The 25563-nt window shown below is 47.8% G+C and overlaps 2 protein-coding genes across 3 annotated transcripts; one reads left to right on the top strand and one right to left on the bottom strand.

Annotated features, from left to right (window-relative positions):
- Nucleotides 1-528: 528 nt before the first annotated feature.
- On the bottom strand, nt 529-25563 carry LOC135366653 (Na(+)/citrate cotransporter-like). Of its 2 annotated transcripts, XM_064599451.1 has the most exons (15): nt 25502-25563; nt 12774-13159; nt 12535-12684; nt 12361-12476; nt 11077-11210; nt 10991-11015; nt 9650-9775; nt 9451-9585; nt 6005-6124; nt 5864-5941; nt 3955-4062; nt 3718-3898; nt 2701-2862; nt 2504-2641; nt 530-1993 (listed from the first exon to the last, which is right to left on the bottom strand). In XM_064599451.1, exons 2-15 carry the CDS (start codon nt 12990-12992, stop codon nt 1847-1849), a joined length of 1839 nt encoding a protein of 612 aa, XP_064455521.1. In that variant the 5' UTR covers nt 12993-13159; nt 25502-25563; the 3' UTR covers nt 530-1846. The 2 variants fall into 2 exon arrangements, with proteins under 2 accessions (XP_064455522.1, XP_064455521.1); XM_064599452.1 differs by lacking the exon at nt 25502-25563 and having other exon boundaries at nt 529-1993; nt 3706-3898; nt 12535-12650; nt 12713-12866.
- Nucleotides 18923-24004, top strand: LOC135366652 (F-box/SPRY domain-containing protein 1-like). The gene is made up of 3 exons (XM_064599450.1): nt 18923-19623; nt 20391-20625; nt 23137-24004. Exons 1-2 carry the CDS (start codon nt 19042-19044, stop codon nt 20574-20576), a joined length of 768 nt encoding a protein of 255 aa, XP_064455520.1. The 5' UTR covers nt 18923-19041; the 3' UTR covers nt 20577-20625; nt 23137-24004.

The following is a 25563-nucleotide window of genomic DNA, read 5'->3' as shown; positions in this document are numbered from 1 at the left end:
TTGAAGGCGTGCATTACACCACTTGATGCTCTATCGCTCCTTCATAATCAATCGTGGACTAAAGCGGAGGCAGTAATACGAAAAAGAGGCTATCGTTTTGTAATGTTATTTGTAATCGTAAATTCCTAATTAACTGTAATGGTGTGATCGGTAGCATATTAACAACAACAAATATGTCATGACAATGTATTGTTGTGCTTCACAGTTTAAGAGGGCATGCCAGCTATAAAGAGGAAGACGAGATGAATTAGATAACGCAGACACAATTCTGAAACATGTAGTATGTATTTTACGGCGACGTCACGAATGTAAAAAAGAAAAATAAACAATTTTTCTCGTCCGTCTTTGAACAGGTTTTTATTAAACTTCTATAGCCATTGCGAAAAAAAATCTCACTTAATTTTTCTCGAAATACTTCAGGAATCGATAGACACCAAATTTATATGTCTACCACTTTTCGTGTTTATAAAAAAAACATGAAATATGAGCACATATACACACTGACTGAAAGCGTTTCGTCGGAACGACCAAACCATACTTGCATTTTTGTTTCTTTTGAGATGCATATCGTACAGGAAGGACAAGAGCAAGTGCAAACGACTTCCAGTAAATGTTTGCATGTATCCATTATTCCCTTTATTAGGACATTTATGTGACATGACACGTGACTTTATTACGGTTATTTGTCACGCTTTTCGTGACAATTATGTTAACTGTCACAAAAAAGGCGTACGCCCAGCTACTTTCCACAAATCACAGGAGCGGTAGCGGTGTCGTTCTGTGCAACGATTTGGCCTCAGTATATATTACGTCATGGAGACCTGTTCGAAGAGTGTACGAAGCGACAAGTAGACGAAGGTCATTCTAGAAAGGTTCCCTTTCAACGAGCGTAAAATCGCATAGATTGGTTGGATGCACAGCGTACGTGCTTCTGTTCCTCCCCTCACGTATCCTCTATATATTCCCTTCTTAAAGCAATAACCCGTCCGACTATTCACTCACGAAGTTCGATCCTTTTCTGGCGGACTGCCTCACTGCGCTGAGCGCACGGTTTTAAGTGCCATACCTTCATACCCGGTGCAGTCGGACTTGTGCGGAATACTCAAACGCGACGTTCGAAATCCAAACGTATACCTTTTTTTTTTCTTATTTTCTCTAAACTTATAAACAGAAAAATCGGCAAGCACCGTGTACGCGAATGAAGAGAGTTCGCAGAGCCTTCTGTGTAGTGAATAGAGAGTCACGTGCCTCGCATCCAACTCACGTACTACAAAGGACGCTGTCGAATTGAAAATGTCCGTGTTCTCACTATGGGTCAGAATTCGACGCGCGAGCTTTGGATACGGGAGTTTGAGGAGACAGCGAAGCGGTTGCATTCTCGCTTTTCACGCTATATAGCTGTCGTCTGCTTGCAATGACAAAGATAATACGTATAACATGAACGTATTTACACCAGCGACGTGTTCAACGTCATGCCTTTTCGGCTCTTCTAACGAACACCACATTTAAAAAGAGAAAGCTGGCTTTCTCGTCTACGTGACGTACGAACTAAGAGTCAGCCAATCAGGATCATGTTGTCAGTAGTGGTAGCCAATCAGGAACGAGCTTTCAGCGGTCGTAGCCATAGAGACGAACCACCGTCGTCTGCGAGTAGTGATTGCACGTCCCCGCATACTAAATAAAAAGAACTTAAACTAAAAGCACAAAACGGTCCCATACGTTTCCCAAGACTGATTTGCTGGAAAGCGTGTTCGAATCGCGAACAGACATATTGTTGACTGGAACACATTTATCCTTATTCGTAATATCAAACGTAATTGAATGTTAGTCGTATCGTAATTGAATGTTAGTCGTCAAGTAACGGTGACGTGGAATTGTGGATGTCAGCCCAAGGCGGAAATCTGTGCAGATCGAAGATCCAAGTTCCAAATGTAGTGATGCAAAACAGCTCAATGGCTAGGCACCCGCAGCAAATAGTAAACCCAGAGCGAACCTATGCAAGAGTGCGGCAGAATTAGGTACTGTCCGCGTTTTCCCACGAGCGACATTCCCCAGAACATTCTAGCGAAAGATGCGCAAAACGCCAAGCTTTCTTCTGCCACGTCGCTCAACGCAGTCCTTTCGTAGCAGACGACAGGACGGACGGTGTCGTCTGCTATGTGCGCAGTACGCCACTCTCGATATATTCCGGCACCGTGTGAGTGCTCAACATGACATGCGCCCCGTGAGCAGTTTTTTTTTTTTGTGTGTGTGTGTGTGTTTTCTTCGGCTGGAATATTCCATGGCGAGCGCTCAACGTCGAATTTTCCTAGCAGACGACAGGACGGATTGTGTCGTGTGCTATGCGCGCAGTACGCCACCCTCGATATTCCGACATCGTGTAAAACGCTCAAAATAACATGTGTACCATATGTTCCCCGTGACCAGCTTTTGGTGTTTTCCTCCATTAGAATATTCCATGGTGATGTCGCTCGTCAATTATGTGGTAAGCTTATCGTAGTACCATTTTATAAATGCTAATCCGGCCGTGCTGATACACAAGTGCATTCGAAGCCGTTCCCATTGGCAGCATGAACGAGAAGGAAGCAGCTACTGTTATGGGTATCATTAAGTACAAAGGATGAATTTGATTAGCTCGAGCCTAGAAAGGAAATATGGAGCATTAGACCTTGCATTGACGAAGCGCTAGATTATACATACCAGGTAACTAGAAATAGGAAGCATAATACTGGCGGTAGCTGTATTACTTGCCACTTCAGTGATGACGGAGGCCAGCACCGACATTGTGGTTACTAATAGAATATTGGGCATGCGAGCCAGTATTGGAAAGTATGAGGCAATCATCGCTGGCAGTCCAGAAGCCTGAATCGTTGATGAAGGTGACAATGTTATTAACTTGGAAGCTTCTTACATGGACGTTTACAGGTGCAGGTATGTCGACTGCAAATCCTAATAGGATAACGTTGCAGTGGACGAGACAATTAAACATGAGACAAACACAACACAAGCCCCACAACGCCCAGTTCCAATCCTGGTAAACTGATTGAGCGTCCTTGCGCAAAGTTATAATGCAAAACGTATGAATCCCGTATATTCAGATCAATCAAAGTGGCGGTGTTACGAAAAGAAGTTGGGACATTTACTTCCCGGACGCACAACACCGAAGCGGCTGTCATTGCAGAACAGCTCACTGTGATCCCAGGCACGGCCACGACTTACTATAGATCCATGTCATAATCGGCAACCCATATGAGGAGTCCGTCCGCACGATCCGCTAGGGGCGCTACTTATCGGCCCGCGAGATCTACATCATGATTGGACAATGAAAATTTGAATTTTGAACGCGCAGAAGCGGACGTACGGCTACAGTATAGCAGACGACAGCAACAGCTCCTATGAAAACGCGTAGAATGATGATGCTAATCAATTTTAGAATGAAACATCTTCCGTGGGATATCCACCGCTTGTACAAAAACACTAAGGTAAGCTCAAGTACAAAGTATTGTAGAAGTGAGGAAATAATAACCGGGCCGATGAGTAGCGCCGCCGCTAGCTTCCAGATGCGGCGCTGGGACGGGATGCCTATGACATGGTCGTTATAATCTGCTAGTAGGTCATGGTCACAGCGCCGTTTGGAGAGCAGCGCATTGTCGAGCACGGCAGCGCGGGAAGACTGTTATATAAGGTAGCGTATATTGTACACACTGCCATTCTCACTTCACAAGCAGCTGCTATGCTGAGGCTTCCTCCCACGAGCAGCAATACACCCCAAGGGATTTCTCGCTGAATCGAGGGCCAATCCATCAGTGCAGGACCAGAAAAATCTTTCGTCGGTCTCGCTGGCACGAGGAAGAGAAGACACGCACCTAACATGGTCGGCGTGGCGTCACGAATCTTGCTGAAAGGTTGAAAATGAGGCAATTCCTATCCAACAATGACGTGCTCTGCACTCACGCATCAACAAGAACACGCGAAGGCCACCCGCTCAGCAAACGGGGATCGCGGAAGAACGGCGCTGTCATTGTTCCAGCGAAGATGGCCAGCACGGCACCCTCTTGAAATCTGAATTTTAAAAAAATGATTCAGTAAAAACTACAATACGGTGTTATAAAGCGTGTTATGAGCCGAAGTTTTTTTTTTTTTTTTTAAGAGCGGACACAGTGGCTGACCCCATAACGCTACCAGTCTAAAAAGAAAAAAAAAATCGAATGCACTATACACAGAGGCAATTTAAGAGCTAAATGACAGCTGTGTATCGCATATTGAGAGTGTATAGACCTTTTTCTGCGGGCCAGGTGCCGCGAGCGAGCAGCTCTTGCCAGAGCCGTTAATGAGGAGAGTTTGGCCATTCTGTGATCTTTTGCCGCCTGGAGATGGGGAGCCGCCGTGACGTCATAGCCGTCATTGCTCCGCCCACTTGACCGGGTTGAACAGCAAGCCGCGGAGGCACGGGGCAATTTCAAGGCTGTGCTTCTGCTCCAAAATGGCGGAATGGAAGATTTCAAGGCGACAGCTCAGATCCAAAATGGTGCCACTGGCCTTGGCGCTGCCCATCGTGTGACGTCAAATGACGCGCTTTGAGACAGGCTCCCCCCAATGGCTAAACTCTCCTAACAAACGGCTCTAGCAGCATCAGCGCCCCAAAATATGCAACACGCGGGAGTTTAGCAGACGACGCGGCACTTTGAAATACATGGTCTCGAGTTGTTCGAATTTGGCAAGATGCACCGCTTTTTGTGTTGGTTTCCTACGGGTTTTGTAGCTTTCCTTGGCTCATTACCGCTTGGAACACCACGCAAAACACGCTGATGAAACTCCCTACTGTTTGGATCCGTGGCCGCTTGGGCCCGAAATGGCGCTGTGCAAACTTCGCTGCAACAGCCCCATGTAGCATATGACAAGGTGGCTGTCGGCCGGAAACGGGGAAGCCAATTTACGTGTTTTGCTACCGTTAATATTTGACATGCATGCACACGTGCTCCAAGTACGTCGTCTCCCATGACCGCTTTCGTAACATGATCGGTGTACAAGCAATAGTTTTCAAACATGCGGGCGCACTACGTTGTGAGTCGGAGGCCCGTCATCAGGGATTTCCCTACACCCCCCCAGGGGGGGTGTACATCCACTACATTTTTGCAACACCTCCCCTGAAATTTCTCAGGTGACCCCAACCAGCTGGCCACCAACACGTTCTGGTAGTGAGACCGGCGCAGCGAATTACATCCTGTACTGTCAAACTTGGACTGTAGAACCACAGACATGCAGATGATCGTACCATGCATTTGTCCAAAATCATTTGAAAGTGACTGTTCAATGCATATATTGCGTGCATATACGAGCAAAAATGCGTGCAGGCACGCAAACTCAATGTGGATCATCAAGAACCATTTGCGCCCAACTCAATCAAGCGAGATATTCTGCTTTTTCCGTCTAAGGTTTTCACCTTTGGTTGCTATGTGTTCATTGAACTTCGTGAGACAAGGCGCTAGTATTTTTTCTTTGTCGGTCGCGTGATTATGCATCTTAATATTGAAATGCTGTTCATAATGAATCTATATTCTAATGTACTGTGTTCTAACGTAATAACATGTACAAATAAAACGGGAAAGCTGTCCAGATATGTCAGCATTGTGCCACGATTATTTCCGTGTCTAAGAAAAATTCCGCAAGTGGAACCTTCACCAAGCATACACCCCCCTTGAAAGCTCGGCAACCCCCCCCCCCCCCCCCCTACCCAGCAGTGATTTTCTGGGGATATCACTAGCCGTCATGCTCCCGCTTCAAGCCAATCACAGACGTCTTTAGATTTGTGGGCGAATCTGACCTGTAGGAGTTATCCTGTTCCGAAGTATAAGACACTTACGACATGCGTCCTAGGTCGTCGCATTGCCTCGAGATGGCGGAGCGGAGGCTGGCTACATCCGTCCCGCAAGCGTGGTACCTACAGTATGGTGTGAGTACGCGCACTACATATCTGGCTGACACAAAGTACTGGTTCTCTTACCTACGAGGCACGAGTACGTAGTACACGTACAGCCACGCGAACACGGTGCAAACAAGCATAGGTGGCACGTTGTACATCATCCAAGTGGCGAAGGACAGGACAGTCTGGTCAGGGTATTGTCTACAAGATAAGTATGAGTTATCAACGATGGCAGAATGTTCGCGCATCGACGGCTACGGGTAGGGTTTCGCGTATTTGCCGAAAAAAGCACCGATCATCCGCCAAAAATTTCCGGACTAAGCACTTCGAGTTACTTAAATTCATTCATGTTGAACTGCTTGGTAGGGAACAGGGGAGATAGGGGATCACCCCATTGCTGCAAACAAAGCAAAGCCGAGCCATTGCTGCAGCCAAGGCAGCGGTGTGCGATGCTGTCTGAACCCCTTAGCACGTACACAGCAATTGATTAATGCGCTAGCATTAGAACCCCCAGGTTGGAAAATCGTGACCGTCTGTCTGTCGATGCTGGATGTGTGAAGCCTCGGAGAAAACCTCTCCTCCTCCTTTCCTCCTCCCATACCCGCGTGCTGCGCATGCGCACTGGTAGAGGGAAGACCTCTCTCTCTCCTGCAGCGCGGCGAAGGGGCAACTCGCCGGGGAGGAAGAATGCTTGCGCCGCTGTTGAGGCTGTGTAGTAGTTAGTTAGTTAGTGATAGGGGTGGACAGACGTGGATAGTACTGGGTAGTGGAAGTGGGTTGGCGGTACGTCGGCTGTAAACGTCTGAATACGTCTGAACGGCTGAACGTTAACGGCTGAGTACGTCTAATGCTAGCGCATTTCCGCCGCATTAATTACATTAATCGTCCTTCAATGTTTCTTACTTTATCCGTAAGAAATGCCACAGGTTGTGGTTAAATACAGTTTATTATTTATTTTTAAAAAATGCCAGTTTCGTTTCTCGCCGATTTTCACCGAGTGTATTCAAGTTATACCACCGAAAATCGCCGAAACGAGGTTAAAAAAATAGCCCCCTACTTTTTACGCCGAATTTCGCCGGAAGCCGGGAACCATAGCTATAGGGTTGCCACCAGGCCGGTATTATACCGGCACGGCCGGTTATTTCTGCGCTCTCCCGGTTGCCGGTAGGAAGGTGATACCGGCAGCCTTTTGCCGGTATTTGTGGCTCAAGACCTTTCATAAGGGCTTTTACGGGATTTTCCATTCAACATTCCACTACAGCTTGAATAAATCTGGAACACAGACCCAGCTCCGCAGTCACCAGTCGTTTTCTTAGTTATTCATTCTTATTATTATTCATTGTTATTATTATTATCATTGCTATTTCTAGCATCAATGATACAGCCAGACACAGGCACATATGTTTCCTCGTATTATCTAAGCGAGCACGCTCTCTCTCTCTCTCTCTCTATGTGTGTGTGTGCTTGTCCGCCCCTCACCCACTTTCCCTTTTCCACGCGCATTTCCTTCTTTCCCCCTATTCCACCTCCTCTCCCTCAGCCGGTATTTTTCGCTACGAAAGGTGGCAACCCTACATAGCTATAGTGAACACAGTGATCACTTGAACGAAGATAGAGTAAAAAGTGATCGCTTGAAGGACGTGACGTAGGCATTAAAGCAGTACAGAGGGACATCCAAAATATTTTCAGTTTAAGACATCTGATGCGTCTATGCGTCAATTTACCTAACAGCACAAAAGGTTTTGATGCCTGGAATTTGTTTTTGTTTTTCAGAAGAAAAAAAAACGTACACAAACACAGCCGCGCTGGTTCACTCTCCACTCTGCCCCCGAAGTGTACCAAGGAGGAGAGGGACGACCTATGACGTCATAACGTCTGCGCGGTCAGTCGAGGTCAGGGGGGGCATTAGGAATTGGAAGGGTGACCGTGGGCATGGAGGATCTCATTGTCCCGCGGGAGCTTCCCTGTGGACAATGCTTCTTCAAAGCCCTGAACAGCTGACTAGCAGACGATACTCTGAACCAATCAGCAAGCGCGGACGGTGCAGCATCAGCGCAGGGCTACAGGCTGGTGCTGCTCTCCACCACCGTTGCGCACTGTCGCTTTTTGCGGCGTACTTTAAATTCAATTTCTGCGCTAATTATGACTTTGTGAGGTGAATTACTTCTCATGTGCATTTTACTGGCCTACTTAACAGTTTTATAGAAAGAAAACAGGGTGTTAAAAATGAGTTCTGTGCCACTACGGACTCAGAAAACAGCGTTTATGTTATTTAGACCATGAAAAGAAGGTGCCTGAAGGATTCTATAGGCGAAATTTCAATCCTGCTCATGAAAGCTGTGCATTGCTATCATTTTTTGAAGATCTGCTGAGCCTACACAAGTTTCGATGACGCAGGGAGCGGGTGACGTAATCATAAGCCCATAAATTGCAATGATGTCCTGTTCTGGAATGGGCACTCCTCTCCCAGAAACGACACCGGCGTCTGGGGAGCGTCACGTCGTGGAGAAGTCACGTGACGCTGATCGAAAGAGGGGAAATAGGAGAGATGTCTTCTCCCTCCTTGTGTTTTCTCGAAGGCCGGAGCCGTCGGAGGATAAGGCATATGGCAGGATATGGGGCTCCGCTAAGGGAGTGCAATAAGTGAGCCCCCAGGAAAACGCGAAGGGCGACAGCGTTGCCAGATGAGAGCCGTGCGCAGTCTCAAAACGTCACAGTTCTCAAAAATTAAGATTCATTGTCTCTGGCTTTCGCGTCACGTAGTGCCAAAATATTTAGCAGGAATGTAAAGTGACAGCCGACAGCCGCATGGGCAGCCACTGGTAGACACAGAAAGCGTGAGTCTGAAATCGTCTGCGGCGATTCGCTCAAGCAGACGACAGCGCTACTCTGTGCCCACGAGGCCCACTGGCGAGCGTTCGCACTGCTAACCGCGGCCAATATCCATAGCAGACGACAGGAAGCAGATATAGATGGTGTCGTCTGTTAAGAGCGCAGCGCGCCACTCCCTATCTTCCTACTTGCTACACTCTTATAGAAATGAACTTCACCGCATAGCACGCTTCTAGCCAACCATAATCTCAAATGATATCGTTTTCAACGAATCAGGGCAGATAACGATATCATTCGAGGTGATGGTTGGCTAGGAGCGTGGTATGCCGTGAAGTTCGTTTTTAAGAGTGTACACCCTAAAAACAGAACTTCGCCACATTGCACAATCTTAGCCAATCACCATCCCGAATGACATCGTTCTGCCCCCTGATTGGTGAAAAACGGGAGGCGCACGCCTTAATTGGAACACTTATGCAGTTCCAAAAAAGGCGTACGCCCTGGGCTTTCCAGAAATAGGGAGTGATAAAGGTATTCTGTGCAGTGGTTGGCTTTCACCGTGCTATGTGGTGAAGTTCTGTTGTTGGAGTGTACAGGTCGATATTACTATCGAAATTCGATTTTTTTTTTAGATATCGATACGTAAAAATTATTCGCCTCTACTATACACACCAATCCAGTGTCCAAGAGCCACTTACTCTTCAACCAAGCCCAAAAGCACGTAGTTTGGTAATGTTCCAAGAATACATCCTGTGCCTCCAATACTGGTCGCATATGCCACAGCTAGCAGCATTGCATTCCGGAGCTGCGAGTGTTCCGGAGACCTGCTTGAACTTAAAAGATAGGCATTATTCGTAAGTATTTTTTTTTCTATTTCAAACGATGACCATTGCGTACAATGTGTAGTCAGTAGAAGTGGATCGGCACGGACATCGGCCGGCATTCTGCAGAGGTTTGACGAACTCGAAAACAGGTATACGCAAAGGATTCGCTGCCACTATTTGCTCGTCCTTTCTGTAAAGGCTAGAAGACGACCATAGCGCCAAGCAGGGATATGAGATGATCATGCACTGCTTGCGACACACACTTGTCTGCAATTTCCACTTACCGTGTATTCACACGAGCGACATCCTCACGGAATATTCTAGTGTAAGCGAAAACACTGCTCACAGAGCCGAAGTTCGGTCCCGTGTCATGTTGAGTATTCACCACGACCTACTAGATTATAACGACCATGTCACAATCAGAAAACCCTATGAGGAGCCTGTCCGCACGATCCGCCAGGGGTGCTACTGATCGGCACAACACGATTGGACGATGGAAATTTGAATTCTGAACGCGCAGAAGCGTGTGTACGACTACCGTAGCAGACGACAGCGATAGCCCCTATGAAAACGCGTAGAATGACGATGATAATCAACCTCAGAATGAAACATCTGTGGAACGTCCACCGCTTGTACAGAAATACTAAGGTAAGCTGAAGTACAAAGTATTGTAGAAGTTGAGGAAGCAATAACTGGGACGATGAGAAGCGCCACCGCTACCTTCCAAAAATGCGGCGCATAGAAGGGGTGCGCCTGACATGGTCGTTATAATCTAGTAGGTCGTGGTATTCACACGGTGCGGAATATCAGGAGTGGCGTACCGCGAGTTTAGCAGACGACACCTGGCAGACGACACCGTCAGCGTGTTTGCCTGTCGTCTGCTACGAAATATCTTGTGGCTGTGTAGGAGGATATTCCCCACGGTTAGGAGTGTACGTGAAGCGCTCGCGACGGTGAGCGCTCGCGCTCACGTGACAGCAGAAAGTTACTACGCTTTTCGCATCTTTCGCTTCTGGTGGAATATCGCTCGTGTGAATACACGGTTAAAGGCGAAACAATCCCTTTGCTGCAGTGTTGCGCACGACGGAGCTATAATAACAAAATAGACTCCAATGGGAGGCCAGCAGACAGTAGATGTGGTGTGGACATAGCAGACTGCGCCAAGTACCGCTTTCGATAGGGTGGTGCTGTGTGGCGTAGAGGACTAAGGCAACACCACCTAGATAGAGAGCCTGCGCGCTCGTCGACGTGACGTAACAATTCGTGACGTCGCCCCTCTGAAGTGGTTTTGGAACAGCTCCTACATGCGCAACACTGCCGCTAGGGGACCGTTGCGCCACGAACTGGAGATTACGGACAAGTGTGTCGCAAGCAGTACTGCCCACCGCGCCGAGACAGTCGAGAAAGTACGAACCATGTGTCATCGCCAGCAACAGATTCTGCGTATGACGAAACAAAAATGAAACCATGCAGAGTCACTCAGTATAGCTGAATACATACCATCATCATCATTCTGTCGCCTCCCAATTTCAGAACAGATCGCATCCGCGATTGGAATGAATATGATTACAGTGGCGGTGTTCTGAAGCCACATGGATATGAAGACTGTCGCCAACATGAAGCCAAGAAAGACGCTATGCAATGAGAACAGGTGCGTTGAGATTTAATACGACTAATACCCCCGTGCTACACGGACATTCTCAACTACCGCTGAAGACAACTACATTTGAACCTCACAAAGGTCCTTCACGGCGATCCTTTGAGTGCGTCGTTGGGATCAGTTTTTCTACCAGGTCATACTACTACTAAAATACATCTTGTTCTATCATGAATAGTACGCTTTTCGGGCATTTTTTTTCTCTCTTTCTCTCTCTTCAAGTCCAAAAGCACGTAACTAGGGCACATGAAATCGAGAACAGCCCAATAAAGGCGCCGATTCACCAGCTCCCGTGGCATAGTAGTTAGCATGATCGCTTTCCACGCCGAGATTGGGAGGTGACACGTGTTCGAATCCTGTCGCCGGCTGTGCTGTCTGAGGTTTTCCCTGGCTTTTCCGAAGACTTTCCAGACAAATGTCGACACAGTTCCCCCTGAAGTCGGCCCAGGACGCATAGTAACCCCCCACTCCTTCCTGCTGTCCTCTCTCCACCTGTCCACGTCTGTACGCCGTCTGTACGCGTCTGGCTCATAGCCACAGTTGCTTCGCGGCGCTAACACAGAATTAAAAGAAAGAGGCGCCAATTCACTGCAAGCGCCCGTTTGAGGCATTGTTTATCTCACTGTTTATCAATCTTGTCAGTTGACTGATCCAACTGAGATAGCCTATATACATGGTGAACTTGGGTGGTCATTTCAAGGCAACACGGCCTAGCACTCGGAAATTGCCCGCGCTGGGTCACGTGATCGTTGTCACCCGAATCTAGCGGATTTAGCCGCTTGGATCACGCTAGGGACATCGCGGTGGCTCGTCTTCTGGTTTCATCGTATGCTAACCCATGTGAACTTCAATGTGCCTGCCCTCGACACCCTTGCAGTGCGGACGTGATGACGCCGGATATAGTAGGGCAACCGCCTTTGACCAAGCGAACATGACAGCTTGCAGTTGCCACGAAATGACCCCCCGAAGTTTAACTCAACTGCCGTTGATATGTCGACAACATCTGACACTACAGTGTAACACCATCCAACTGTACCGAGTTCGAGCCAAATGTCATTGGCTCAACGGCAGTTGAAAGCGCCCGTGTAGGTAACCCGTATAACTGATAAGATGGCAACTTATAATACCGCATGGTGCTTGTCCCAATCAGCAGCAGTATACGAAGGGCGATCCTGTAGTGCAGGTTGCAATGGTCCACAGCCACGGCCATAATCATAGCAGCCAGCAGCAACATGACTACATCCTGGAACCGTTTCATGCGCATAAGATATTCGGCATGGGAAATGCATCATTTTTGTCACCTTCATGTAGGGAGCTGTGGATTGCGCCGTTGTCATGACACCAAGCGCGGGAAAGATGAACACAGGCAGCAAAGAGGTGACTGAGACAGGCAGCAGTTCGAATATCCAGAATATTACTATGATGAGAATGCCGTAAAAACAGCGCATTTCCTAGAAAATGAAAAGATGAAATGTTTACTCTTTGATGGTTCTTATAGGCAGCGGTAGGCGGATGTCGAACAGTAAGCCGTCGGGAGGACCTTGCCGTCGCTGATGAGGAATACGGGAGACAGGGCAATTGGTGTCACGAAGGCCAAGACTCTTCGCCAGTTATGTGCGATGAATCCGATACATACGCCCATTGGCGTGTCGCTGACGTTGCGGATCACTCGAGTAGAATGTAACAGCGGTGCAGGACGCAGTACGGAGCTCGCGACAGCACAGGTCTTCCTCTTCTTCTTCCCATGGAGAATGGCCATTAGCCACAAGGAAGGTCTTCTTCTTCTTCTACTTCTACCAATCAAAAAGATGGCCGTGACACACTAAGGGAGATTGGCCAGGCCAAAACGGCGCAATTACGTCTGTGTGGTAGTGATGAGATGTAAGGCCAGGTATGGTCACACTCCAGGTTTGCACCAGTACTTTTCTTCTTTTTCATTTTCATGGAATGTACAAGAAAAGGTAAGATATAAGTTTACCTGGGTCGTGGTGTATTGGAGCTAGGTGGCTGCCCTAAGGACGCCTGCAGCTCCAGTTCTTACGCGTTAAGAAAATATTCATATTCATTTCTTATGATGATAGAGGAATATACCACCGGCATGGCCGAGTGGGTTAAGGCGCCCCGCGCGTTAGTGGTAGCTGGTCTTCCGCTCCGATGCCAGTACACAGACGCTTGCTTTTGTAAAAAAAAAGGTCTATTGCCGTAATATTGCTTGACAATTCAAGAATTACGTCGTCAGCGGATAACCTGTCAAGAATCCTCCCACTGGTCGAGAAATTGTTTACTTTACAAGCCAGCTAGAGTATTCAATATCGGCACAGTTCCCTTAGAAGTCGGCCCAGGACGCACATTCTTCCAGGGCGTCAGTCGTGACGTTGCCCACCCTATGTGAGGCCGACAACGGCGAACCCTTTCACAGCCACCACCACCACCAGAGTATTCTAGACTGGCAAATGCTCGACGTAAAGATAAAGCAGGTATGGATGATTAGATAAAGATAAGATTAAAACTTAATCGACCAAGTTGAGAACTTAGAGAAACATATATTCCGGACAGCTCCACGGAACGCACGCCATAATTTAATGAAGAAAAACCGTGCTGCCATCCTAATCAACTCGAGCAACGAAAAGATAACACGGAGAGTTTCTAGTATTGATTGGAAGGTGTTCACGATAACGGTACCAAAAAGACGATAAGCCACAGGCACCTTATTCCTTTGGGGCGACTGACGTCACATCGATCACATTGGATTTGACATCCTCTTTTACGGTATCGTTTTCGCAGACGGCGCTGTCAAATCGAAGATTATCATTGTGAGGTTAACGAGTTGAAAGAAATTAATAGCGGGTCTTAGTGCACCGGAGGAATTCTACGAAAACGATGCGATAAAAGAAGTTACGAAGTCCAAGCTTAGCAATGTGATGTCTCTCACTTCAAAAGAGGGTGATTTGCTTATCGTGTTTTCGGAACTGTTATCGTGGACACTTGCCGATGTATCTAAAACTCGCTAATATATGTTTTCGGGACCGTTATCGTGAACACTTTCCAACCGATCCCTAGCTCCCTAGTCTCAACATCTATGCATGAGCGCCGAAGAGCCGTCCTCCGAGACCATATTGAATAAAGAATTCGACACGACTTCGAAATTCAGCAGCGGACAACGAATCTTGCTTCCTCGAGCCTTTCTAATAGGTGATCCCCAAAATCAAAATCGGCGCAGGCTTCTTTGACCAAACGCATCACTAAGCTCTCCAGGAAAACCCTTCTCTGCTGAAACTTTAATTCCGAGGCTCTTATAATTAACTTAGAACGCGTGCCAAACAACTTTCCACTCCGCCGAGTCGCCGGCCCAGTGAATAATGTACGGGGGGGCACCATGAGGAGGCGCTGCGCGTACAACGGTCAATGGTTCGTTTACTCCACGTGCTGCCCCCTATGAAAGAATAAACGCCAGCGCTTCTGTTATATCCCCCAGTAACAGTGTTATATCCGCAGTTAATAACGCATGTTAATGCCTCATTTGGACAACCAGGCCGTGCACTAGCGCCACCTCGTAGTTCTATGTCGCCCCATAGCGGCGCTTTATTAAATATAGACTCGGGGATCGAGTAATGTGCTTACGGACGACAGGATAAAAAGGTTTGAGGCAACAGCAGTGTTTCTTATCTTTCAGACCGGCTAACTCAACTTGGGGTTCGCGAGGACAGAACGAAATGAAGTTTTGATGGATGCATGAATGTCAACGATTCTTCGTCTCTTACCTCGTTGCCGTGGCAACAACAAAGTTGCAAGAAATTGTGAAAGTGGTGGACGTTTCTCGAACACTTCTTTGCCGTGTCCTCGCCCCGCCCTCAGGGATCCCTAGAGCCAAGAGGGCTTCTAGGGACCATATCTTACTGCTTCCGCCACGCAACTGTCTCTGTTGTACAATATGACTGTCTTCTCTTAACCTAATGATGTATCCCACACACGTAACCATAATGCCACCACAGTCATCCACTCTCTTTGAAACTCGCTCTGGACACATAAGGGCTGTTGAACGGTTGTCCAGAGCGCCGTGAGACCGGAGCGAGAATACGGCGGCAACAGAGTACGCATTAATGGTGCGCTCCTAGGGAACGTGGAGGGAAGCGCGAGAATACGATGGAAAGAGGTGGCCCCTTGAAGCGCACTAGGCTCTGAGGGTCCCTGAGGGCGGAGCGAGAGCACGACGGAAAAAAAGTACGCATTAATGGTGCACTATTAGGGAACCCGGATGGAAGAGCAAAAATACGACGAAACGGGAGGGGGCCCTTGAAGCGCACTAGGCTCTAGGGGCCCCTGAGGGCTGAACGAGAATACGACGGAAAAAGAGCACACATTAATGGTGCACTATTAGGGAACACGGAGGGAAGAGCAAAAATATGACGAAAAGGGAGGGGGCCCTTGAAGCGCACTAAGCTCTAGGGATCCCTGGGGTGGAGCGACGGAAAGAGAGCACGCTTTAATGGCGCACTCCTAGGGAACCCGGAGGGAACAGCAAGAATACGACGAAAAGAGGGGCCCCTTGAAGCGCACTAAGCTCGGGGGATCCCTGAGGGAGGAGCGAGAATACGACGGGAAAAATAAGTACGCATTAATGGTACACTCCTAGGGAACTCGGAGGGAAGAGGAAGAATGCGACGAAAAAATGGGGCACCCTTGAAGCGCACTAGGCTCTAGGTATCCCTGAGGGCTGAACGAGAATACGACGGGAAAAGAGTACGCATTAATGGTGCATTCGTAGGGAACACGGAGGGAAGAGCAAAAATACGACGAAAAGGGAGGGGGCCCTTGAAGCGCACTAAGCTCTAGGGATCCCTGGGGTGGAGCGACGGAAAGAGAGCACGCTTTAATGGCGCACTCCTAGGGAACCCGGAGGGAACAGCAAGAATACGACGAAAAGAGGGGCCCCTTGAAGCGCACTAAGCTCGGGGGATCCCTGAGGGAGGAGCGAGAACACGATGGGAAAAATAAGTACGCATTAATGGTACACTCCTAGGGAACTCGGAGGGCAGAGGAAGAATGCGACGAAAAAATGGGGCACCCTTGAAGCGCACTAGGCTCTAGGTATCCCTGAGGGCGGAACGAGAATACGACGGGAAAAGAGTACGCATTAATGGTGCATTCGTAGGGAACACGGAGGGAAGAGCAAAAATACGACGAAAAGGGAGGGGGCCCTTGAAGCGCACTAAGCTCTAGGGATCCCTGGGGTGGAGCGACGGAAAGAGAGCACGCTTTAATGGCGCACTCCTAGGGAACCCGGAGGGAACAGCAAGAATACGACGAAAAGAGGGGCCCCTTGAAGCGCACTAAGCTCGGGGGATCCCTGAGGGAGGAGCGAGAATACGACGGGGAAAAAAAGTACGCATTAATGGTACACTCCTAGGGAACTCGGAGGGAAGAGGAAGAATGCGACGAAAAATGGGGCACCGTTGAAGCGCACTAGGCTCTAGGTATCCCTGAGGGCGGAACGAGAATACGACGGGAAAAGAGTACGCATTAATGGTGCACTCGTAGGGAACCTGGAGGGAAGAGCAAGAATTTGACGAAAAGAGGGGGGGGGGGGGCTTGAAGCGCACTAGGCTCTAGGGGTCCTTGGAGGCGGAGCGAGGACACGACGGAAAAGAGTAGGCATTAATGGTGCACTATTAGGGAACCCGGAGGGAAGAGCGAAAAATACGACGAAAAGGGAGGGGGGCCTTGAAGCGCACTAGGCTCTAGGGATCCCTGCGAGCGGAGCGACGGAAAGAGGGTACACTTTAATGGCGCACTCCTAGGGAACCCGGGAGGAAGAGCAAGAATACGACGAAAACAGGGGCCCCTTGAAGCGCACTAAGCTCGGGGGATCCCTGAGGGCGCAACGAGAATAAGACGTGAAGAGAGTACGCATTAATGGTGCACTGTTACGGAACCCGGAGGGAAGAGCAAGAATACGACGAAAAGGGGGAGGGGGCCTTGAAGCGCACTAGGCTATAGGGATCCCTGAGGGCGGAGGGAAAAGCAAGAATGCGATAAAACGATGGGAAACCTTGGAGCACACTAGGCTTTAGGGATCCCTGAGGGCGGAGCGAGAATACGACGGAAAGAGACAACAACAACAACAACCTTATTTTACGATGACGATGAATGGGGAGTTTCATCTCCACAGGCGATACTCTACCCCATTGCTGGTGGTGATGTAGGGAATGAGGTAATGATCCCCTTCATAATAAGGATCGACGCCCGATTTGTGTCTAGAAAGGTCAACAGAGCTTTGAGCGCAGAGCGTTGGTGGGCTAGCTGGATTCGGCCAGGGACCAAGCACTTTTGATAGGGAGAGGGGGCGAGAGTCCAGCTGACTAAGAGACCCGGAGATTGTGGTTCGGGAAGGTTGGTAGTGTGGGCAATGAAGAAGAATGTGCTCCAGATCTTCTAGAGCACCGCAGTGGCAACACGTGGGAGAATCAACTTGTCTGAGGCGGTAACGCCACTTAGCTGTAAAAGCCACATCGAATCGCATTCGATGAATTAACGCAGCATCTTGACTAGAGGTGTTTCGTGGTGGCATGTGAAAAGCGAGCGTTGGATCAACTCTGCTCAGCATAGATTGGGGGAGAATGTCGGCTGTCCAGTGGCGGGAAGTGCACTGGCGGGAAGTAAGCCAGGGATGTCACGAGGCGTCGCAGAATGGAACGACGGTCTCCTCTCAGCAGTGCAATAGTGCAATACTGGGATCCCTTTAGAAATCTCGGCTCGAGCCTCTTGCTTCGAGCAAAAGGTCCCATGCGTACATAAGCCGGGTTTGAGTAAATATAATAAACCGTGATTTGCAAACACAAGTACAAGTAAGTATAAGCATAACATAAGTATAAGTATAACATAAGTATAATGCAGGAATCGCTTCTTTCGGAGACCTGAGCGACACAACGGTTGTCCCTTTCTTTGTCTCTTTCTTTTTACTTTTTTTTTGGCTATTACATTCCATTACATCTTATACATTTTCACGGGGCATAATGCGTCAACATGTCGTCTAGGAAAAATATATTCAGAGTAGATTTACACGTAAGCCGAGTACGCCCACGTATCTGTGTGGAGAAACAACAAACAATTAGGTAGCTTGCTTCCATTGCGGGAACTTTCCATACGTAGCTTTTTACATACTTAGCGTTACATAAGGTTGCTTATATGTTTTTAACGCACGCAACCACATTGCCGAGCACGGCACACAGTGGCACCTGTGTACTCGCAGAAATACGCGGTGCTCCAGTTTCTCTCACAGAGAGCTTGACTGTTAACTTTGCAGGGGACAGACTTACCATCAATACCAACTTCGCTCGATTTGAAAATATTTGGAAAACCCAATGCGCATAAAAGTTTCCTCTCCGTAGTGATATTTATCCAGATCTCCCAACACCCCTGCCTTCCTTTCCTATGCACCCCCAACGAGGGGGTGGGGGCTGTGCTATTTATAGGCTTCAGACATACGTTAGGGCTGCAACAGCTTTTCGATAACTACCAAAATGTGCCTAAAGCTGAAATAGCTGATGTTGCATAAGAAATACGAGGGCGGTTCATGGAGCTGCCACAAGGTGGCGACGCCGTCCAACCCTTGTTCAACAAGCTTCACATAACCGTTTTACGTTTTACATCGACATCCGTTTCCTGAACTACCACATCAGAGCGAGCGGAAAGCAGGTAGCGCCATCCTACCAACAGAAACCAAAACCACTTGCTAGCAGAAGATCATTTCCTTTCCGCCGCCAGCGCCCCCGCCCCACAAGAACTGGCAACGCTCTGCCTGCCGTGCCATGGCGGCCAGCAAATGGTCGAATTTGCCGCACAACGTGCTGGAGCAGATATTTTCTTTTCTGGACCTCAGTTCTTCACGCAGCTGCTCCTTGGTGTGCAAAAACTGGTACACTGTGTTGAACGACGAAAACAACGACGTATGGCGTATGCACTGTGTCCGCAAACTGGCAGAAGAGGCGCTGAAATCCGATATTCTCTGGAGTGTGCCCACCTGCAAAGCAAGGCTGCGCGCTTTCTATCACGCGTGGGATCCCAACGAGTGCTCGAGGAATATTTACATCATGCCGAACGGCTTCACCTTGCACCGAAACCCTGTGGCACAGAGCACGGACGCTGCGAAGGGCAAACTGGGCTTCATCGCCGGCCGCCACTGCTGGGAGGTGTGGTGGGAAGGACCCTTAGGAACCGTGGCCGTCATCGGAATCGCCACGAAAGAGGCGCCCGTTCAGTGCCCGGGCTACGTGGCCCTGCTGGGCTCCAACTCTGAGTCGTGGGGGTGGAACTTAGTGGACAACCACTTGCTGCACAATGGTGATAGTCAGGGGAATTATCCGCTCCTGAATAATGCACCCAAGTATCAGGTAGGACGAAATGGGTGTTACTTGTTTCTTCCATGCCCAGGGATTTTTTTCGGTGCCCCGCCCCCTCAAACACCCCCCAATAAAATCAAAAACAAAATAGGCCAAAAATGCCCCAAAGACAAGCAGATACGGGTGTCACATCCCCCAGCGGAATTCCCCCCCCCCCACACACGGACACACGCACGCACGGAAATCCCTGTCCGAGGCGTAACAAGCGTTCAAGCTGTGCAGCAGTGGCGCATTTGTATTGCACTGTCATATGTCTTGCGTGTATTTCACACATATGGTAACATTCTGCAGATGAACAAACTGCAGCATAACAGCTGAAACAGTACGAATTCTCACGGTTCTTGCAATGGCATTGCCAGTACGCTATGAGTGTTTGCCTCTGCGCAGGAAAGATGGTAAAGTTTGGAGAAACCACATGACAAGTGTGTGTGTGTGTACTCAGAAGTTGTCAATAAGAGGGTATTTGTAGACCTGCATGCGTCCACAGACGAAACCACACGTGCCTCACCTTGAAATGCTGCCCCCATACATGGGAGAGGGGGCAAATGAGGTCGTTCGACTCGTTCTATGGTGCAATAGAGGAAAGGGGGAAACTGAGGAGCTGCGCAGACAGCCGATCTGCATAGCGTACACATCCCTACCCAGAGCAGTGCAAGCTTGCACGCAAGACAGGTTTTCTCGTAGACCTCAAAAGCAGTGAAGTTTCTATGTAGATGCTGACATGTTCCTTATCAATGTTCTTTTCCTGTGACGAACAGGTAGGAGAAAGGATTCGCGTAATACTCGACTGTGAGGACAACACCCTCGCATTTGAACGCAACTACGAGTTCCTCGGAGTGGCGTTTCGAGGCCTGCCAGGGAAGCGGCTCTTCCCCGCGATCTCCGCCGTGTACGGCAACACGGAGGTCTCCATGGTTTACCTCGGACACCCGCTCGACGGTTGACACCGGCTGCACCCTCGGGTGCAATCACCTCTCTAGCCACCTTGCCATGGTAATGCTATCTCACGAACTCGATGAAAACATGCGTACTGTTTAGTTGTGTTTGCTTGTTTGCGTTCTCTAGCTTTCTAGTATTAAAACAAATGTAACAGGATACTGTGAAACTGCATACAGTACACATTTTAATAAAAGAAGGTCGTCTAGTTAATTGCTTGCGATTCAGTATTAATAAAAAATCAACTATGGTCGATAAAACTAGTCAACTAAAAGCGGCAGGAATTCCGATAATGTGCAGTGCATCTGAAGGACTTCACACACTATTGAAAGTGATTCAATGATGGAAAGTTAAAATAACCAATTTCTGATCTGATGAGCATAAGCCACCTATGCCATAACACGGAACTGTCATGATCTAAGGCACAAAGTATTTCCCCCAAAGCATAGACTTTCAGCAAGATATATTAGCACGAGATACCATTTCAACTGTAAGCGATTCTCCAAGCGTCACCATGCAGACTTTTTTTTTTCATAGGTAGTGCACCCGCTAATTTACTGTGTCCTTGCTTTGTTTTTCACTGACTTGACCAGTATAATTTACGATCATCGCATTGCTTCAAATTCCCGCACAGAGAGACGTATGGGCCTCCCAGGGCACGGAGGAAGAAGATAAGGAGTGTCCGGCGGCATGATTAAAACACATGAATTAAATGCTAGAAAAGAAGAAGATGAACACCTTGATACAACATGATACACCTCGGCCAATAACGAAACGTTTATGGAGAGGGCCTTCCCTGCTCCTTTAAAGCAAACATTCATTTTCCATTTCATCCCCCGTCTTGACCAGAGGAGTCCTGAGGGAGCCAAAACTACGATGAGTAGTACCACAACCCTTTGCTCCTTTGCAATCCTCTCGGGCCGAGTGGTCGAGAGGATTGAGATCGGAGCTGTCCCGGAGCCAGTCCTGCACTGAGATGAAGTTGCAGGGATTGTTCCAGCACCAGTCCGCCAAGTGCTGACGGAAATGGGTGTGCTTGTTCGTTGTAATATCATTCAGTTAGTTCTGCCTGTCGATCTTGGCTCCAGGATCCACGAAAATGCAGGGAGATTTGCTGTCGCTGGTGACAAACGCTGAAACCCTCATGCTGACTGGATGAGTCTTCCTCATAAAGAGTCTAATAATGAGTCTATGTCATCAATTTACTTCCTGAATGCTGGCAGAGATGATAGCCATTTTGGTGGTTTTGTAGGCTGCTTCAATTGTGAACAGCTTCTCGCCCGAAAAGACGAGATGATGGTTCTCGGCACATCTCAACACGCTCATCCTCTTCGTTGGCTTCGAGAGCCTGAATTCTGTGCGTCCTTGAGGCTGTCAACACTTCCAGAATTATAGTCCGTATAGCCAACAGTTTTTGGCACTGAATTAGCCATAACTGGGCTTCGCTGTGCGATACTGGCAGCAAACTTTCCAAACCACTTCGGACAAGTGGTTGCGTGATCCCGTGTATGACTTTGAACACCTTTCATGTTGCTTCACGTTCCTTAATAACATTCTTGTGAACAAAATCATCTGGAGCGTGGTCGCAATGTTGACGCACTATTTGTCGCGCCACAGAGTGATGCGGCTACTATAGCAGCCGATAGGAACAAGCGAAGGGCGGAGCTTAAATATGCCCTTCTTACGTTGGGCACTACTACAGAAATGAAAACCTTCTAGTCATGATGGAATGATTTTTTACCCCGAAGACACCGAAATTATGACTAGGCTCTGACTTAATTCGGATTAAATGTCTCTCCCGGATTTGGGGCAAGAGGAGGGATTGGATACTAGCTTTAAATTTGAAATGTGCATCTTTATGTTTGACCAATATGTGCATCTTTAACAGCGGCAATTAGAGACGCACACATTGGTCAAACGTGCATTCCTCGAGAATTATAGCCGCAATTGCCACATGTTGTAATGTTACAACAACTGTAACGTTAAATGTGCTTCGCGTAGTTTATTGTTGCACTCACATAATATTTTCACCAGACATGCACATAGATCGCTAGTAAATAGTGCACGTGACACAACATAATACATGATTGAAATTCGGGTAGAAGTCTTATTTAACGCCAATTGATACGAAACCTATTTTGAGGGAATAATCGGGAGGAACCATATTTAACCTGAAGAGGTCAGGCCGTAATTATAACTGAGTACTACACAGTAGTCATGTGTGTATATCAATTTTTCTGAATGCCAGAGGGGATAGTTCATTATTCAATTCGACTTCTGGATCGAATACAGAATTCTATATTCAAATTCTGAATCGAATCGACGCTTTAACTATATTCCCTTCGTATTCGCTCTGGCTATGTGTCTATTCAATTTGTATTTGCACTGGTTTTAAAATAATCATTCGGACATGCCTACTACACAGTTGCTAAATCTATTGATTGTGATCTCAAAGGACCAAATCACACAAAAAAAAGAATTGTGCTGTACTTCTTCTCAATGTTTATAGGTAGTGCCTGAAAATGTGGCGCGAAAGTCATAACATGATGTCATCACTTTTTGTGACAGCTCAAGAAGTCACCCAGCAGCCAGCCTCCCGTGGTGTGCCATATTCCGCGCTGGCGCTTCGTCAGCACGTCTGTCACAACAAGCATTCCAGTGGACGTACACAAAGCAATTCGGAGAGACGTCGGCTGCCCATCGGCGTGGACGACGCTGGCTTTCCCGCACGAGTTACGCATGTGTTTGCGAAGGACCAAGACTCTCTGTCGGACACGTGGATGTGTGAAGTTTCCGGCACGTTTCGCAGCTTCCACGTTTATCATCACATTGTCACTTTACTTCTCATCGAAAATGTCACGTTTATCCAATCCACATGTGGTTGATGCCGTAGCGTGCTTATTTATTATTTATTAGCTGTCTCTAATATGCGTGATTATGTTTTCCCCTGGAGAGTGGTAAACAAGGTGTTTGTGACGGACACATTTCCACTGTGGTTTCGAAGGACACTTTAGCAGCAGTGTAGGTAATGTTTTGAAGCCCATCTCCTTTTATGCCTTGGTTTATTTCTTCGTATGCAGCTGCCCAAACTGCAAAACATTGTGTGACGAATGTACATTAGCATCTCTTTCTTGGAATATGTTCTGTGTTTTGCTACATACGAAAATATGAAGATAGTTTTTTTTTTTAATAATTGCGTTATATGGTTTCTTTAGGTTCACTGAAATTCTGTTCATGTGTCTCTTTGGACATTTGGTATGTCAAATTGCAGACGTCCATGCAGTACAAGCTATGCCAATTCTGCAGTGTTCCAGGCGCGTTTTGATGAAACGCTGGGACCACCACATTGTTCTAGCTGTTCTTTTTTGTTAGTGCTGATACCAATTGAAATTTCTTTCTTCGATATTATGCGCCATATAAATGAATTATTACACAGCGTACTGTGTATTACTTGCTGTGAAAAGGTTCCGTACGAGCGCCGTTATCAAACGACACGTCAGCAGAAGAGAACGAGGAGGAAAGCATGCTTCAAGAAGATAGATATCCCGGGAGAAGAAGAAGTGTGTTCACACCAACGACATCGCCACAGAATATTCTAGTGGAAGAAAAAGCAAAAAGAGAGACTGCTCACGGTGCAGAAATGTTGCCGCACCGTACGTCATTCGGATGATGCCGCGCACTTATCAGACGGCAGTCTTTTACTGTCGTCTGCTACGGAATATCTTGTGTCTGCACTGCAAAATATTCCCCACAGTGCACGAAAAAGCGACTTTGAGTACTGGCGCTTATGTTTTCGCATCTTCCGCTGGAGTATTCTGGGGAATGTCGCTGGAAGAAACAATTAATAGAGCAATCCATGGAACAAATGGAATTTGTTAGAAAGCGCGAGGGGGCGCTCAAAGCGATGCTGCTAGCAGACGACACAAGCAGACGAGCTGACGTAAAGAACGTGACGTAACGCTTAGATGGTCACGTGCACTCAACCATGACATCTCGCCCGATAAAGTGTCTCGTGGGGATAACCAGTCAAGTGTGTTCACCATCCCGGCCTTTCATGCGCTATCGCCTTTGCATACGTAAGAGATAGCGTCGATGGTTCTGCGCACGCGCAAAACATAAAAAGAGCTTCACGCATTGTGCAGAACCACCACGCTATCCCTCGCGTACGCAAAGGCGATAACGTACGATGCACCGAAACTCTCTAGTACAGAATCTCACGCCCCATATGTTAGCCCCTGCCATCCCTTCCCACATCGTATTATAGAGATGAACAACAAAAGTATTATTTCCCTTTAAAAGCTGCAGGATTGTGCCTGTCACCGAAACTAAGCAATGGAAAACTGCTACTCCACTCAAAAGTAGCTTATAGCGTCGCTGCAAATCAGAAGGTAGCGCGATACGGCTGCTAAATAAAAGTAACGCTACTTTTCCGCATATCTACCCCTTACCGTCACGCCATTTTGATAGTCTTATTTTGTGCAGTATATAAGACGCGTGGAGTTTCATTTAGTTAAACCTTGAAATATGAAATCGTAATAGAAAACAAATATGTAGTAGTAAAACATGCAGACCGTTAACATCGCCGAGCCACTCGTTGAGTATCAGTTTTTTTTTTCTTTTTTTTAAACGTAATTTAGGTTTTGTAATGAACGTGGAAAGTTGTGATACTAAGCACGATATTGATATGTGAACAACGCAGCGACAGCAACAACAAGAAGACGTATACGAGATCACCATTTCTGTGTATAGCGCCGGGAGACAATGGCACAGTGGCGGATCGAAGAGGGGGGGATCGCCCCCCAAACGTCAGTTTATACATTAGATTTCCCTCTCCCCCCCCCCAAACTACGCGCTCCGGCAAAGGAACCCCCCCCCCCAAACCGAGGGTCTGAATCCGCCCCTGCAATGGCATAAATCAAACTATCGTACTTACCAACACGAAGTCCACTAGATAACACCAGTCCACCAAAAACAAATCCCAGTGAAGTGTGATGG

Source organism: Ornithodoros turicata, chromosome 8, assembly GCF_037126465.1.
Source record: "Ornithodoros turicata isolate Travis chromosome 8, ASM3712646v1, whole genome shotgun sequence".
In the NCBI taxonomy this organism is placed as follows: Eukaryota; Metazoa; Arthropoda; class Arachnida; order Ixodida; family Argasidae; genus Ornithodoros; species Ornithodoros turicata.
Note: the sequence above shows the minus strand (reverse complement) of the source record. Positions and strands in the feature narration are given on the sequence as shown.

Excerpts from the sequence above, each read along its gene's own strand:
- LOC135366652 (XM_064599450.1), top strand. The coding sequence starts at position 19,042 with ATGGCGGCCAGCAAATGGTCGAATTTGCCGCACAACGTGCTGGAGCAG. Across the intron at positions 19,624-20,390 it reads ATAATGCACCCAAGTATCAG|GTAGGAGAAAGGATTCGCGT; the intron begins GTAGGACGAAAT and ends TGTGACGAACAG.
- LOC135366653 (XM_064599451.1), bottom strand. The coding sequence starts at position 12,992 with ATGGCCATTCTCCATGGGAAGAAGAAGAGGAAGACCTGTGCTGTCGCG. Across the intron at positions 12,477-12,534 it reads CCACAGCTCCCTACATGAAG|GATGTAGTCATGTTGCTGCT; the intron begins GTGACAAAAATG and ends AAACGGTTCCAG. Across the intron at positions 6,125-9,450 it reads CTTTTGGGCTTGGTTGAAGA|ACAATACCCTGACCAGACTG; the intron begins GTAAGTGGCTCT and ends CTTATCTTGTAG.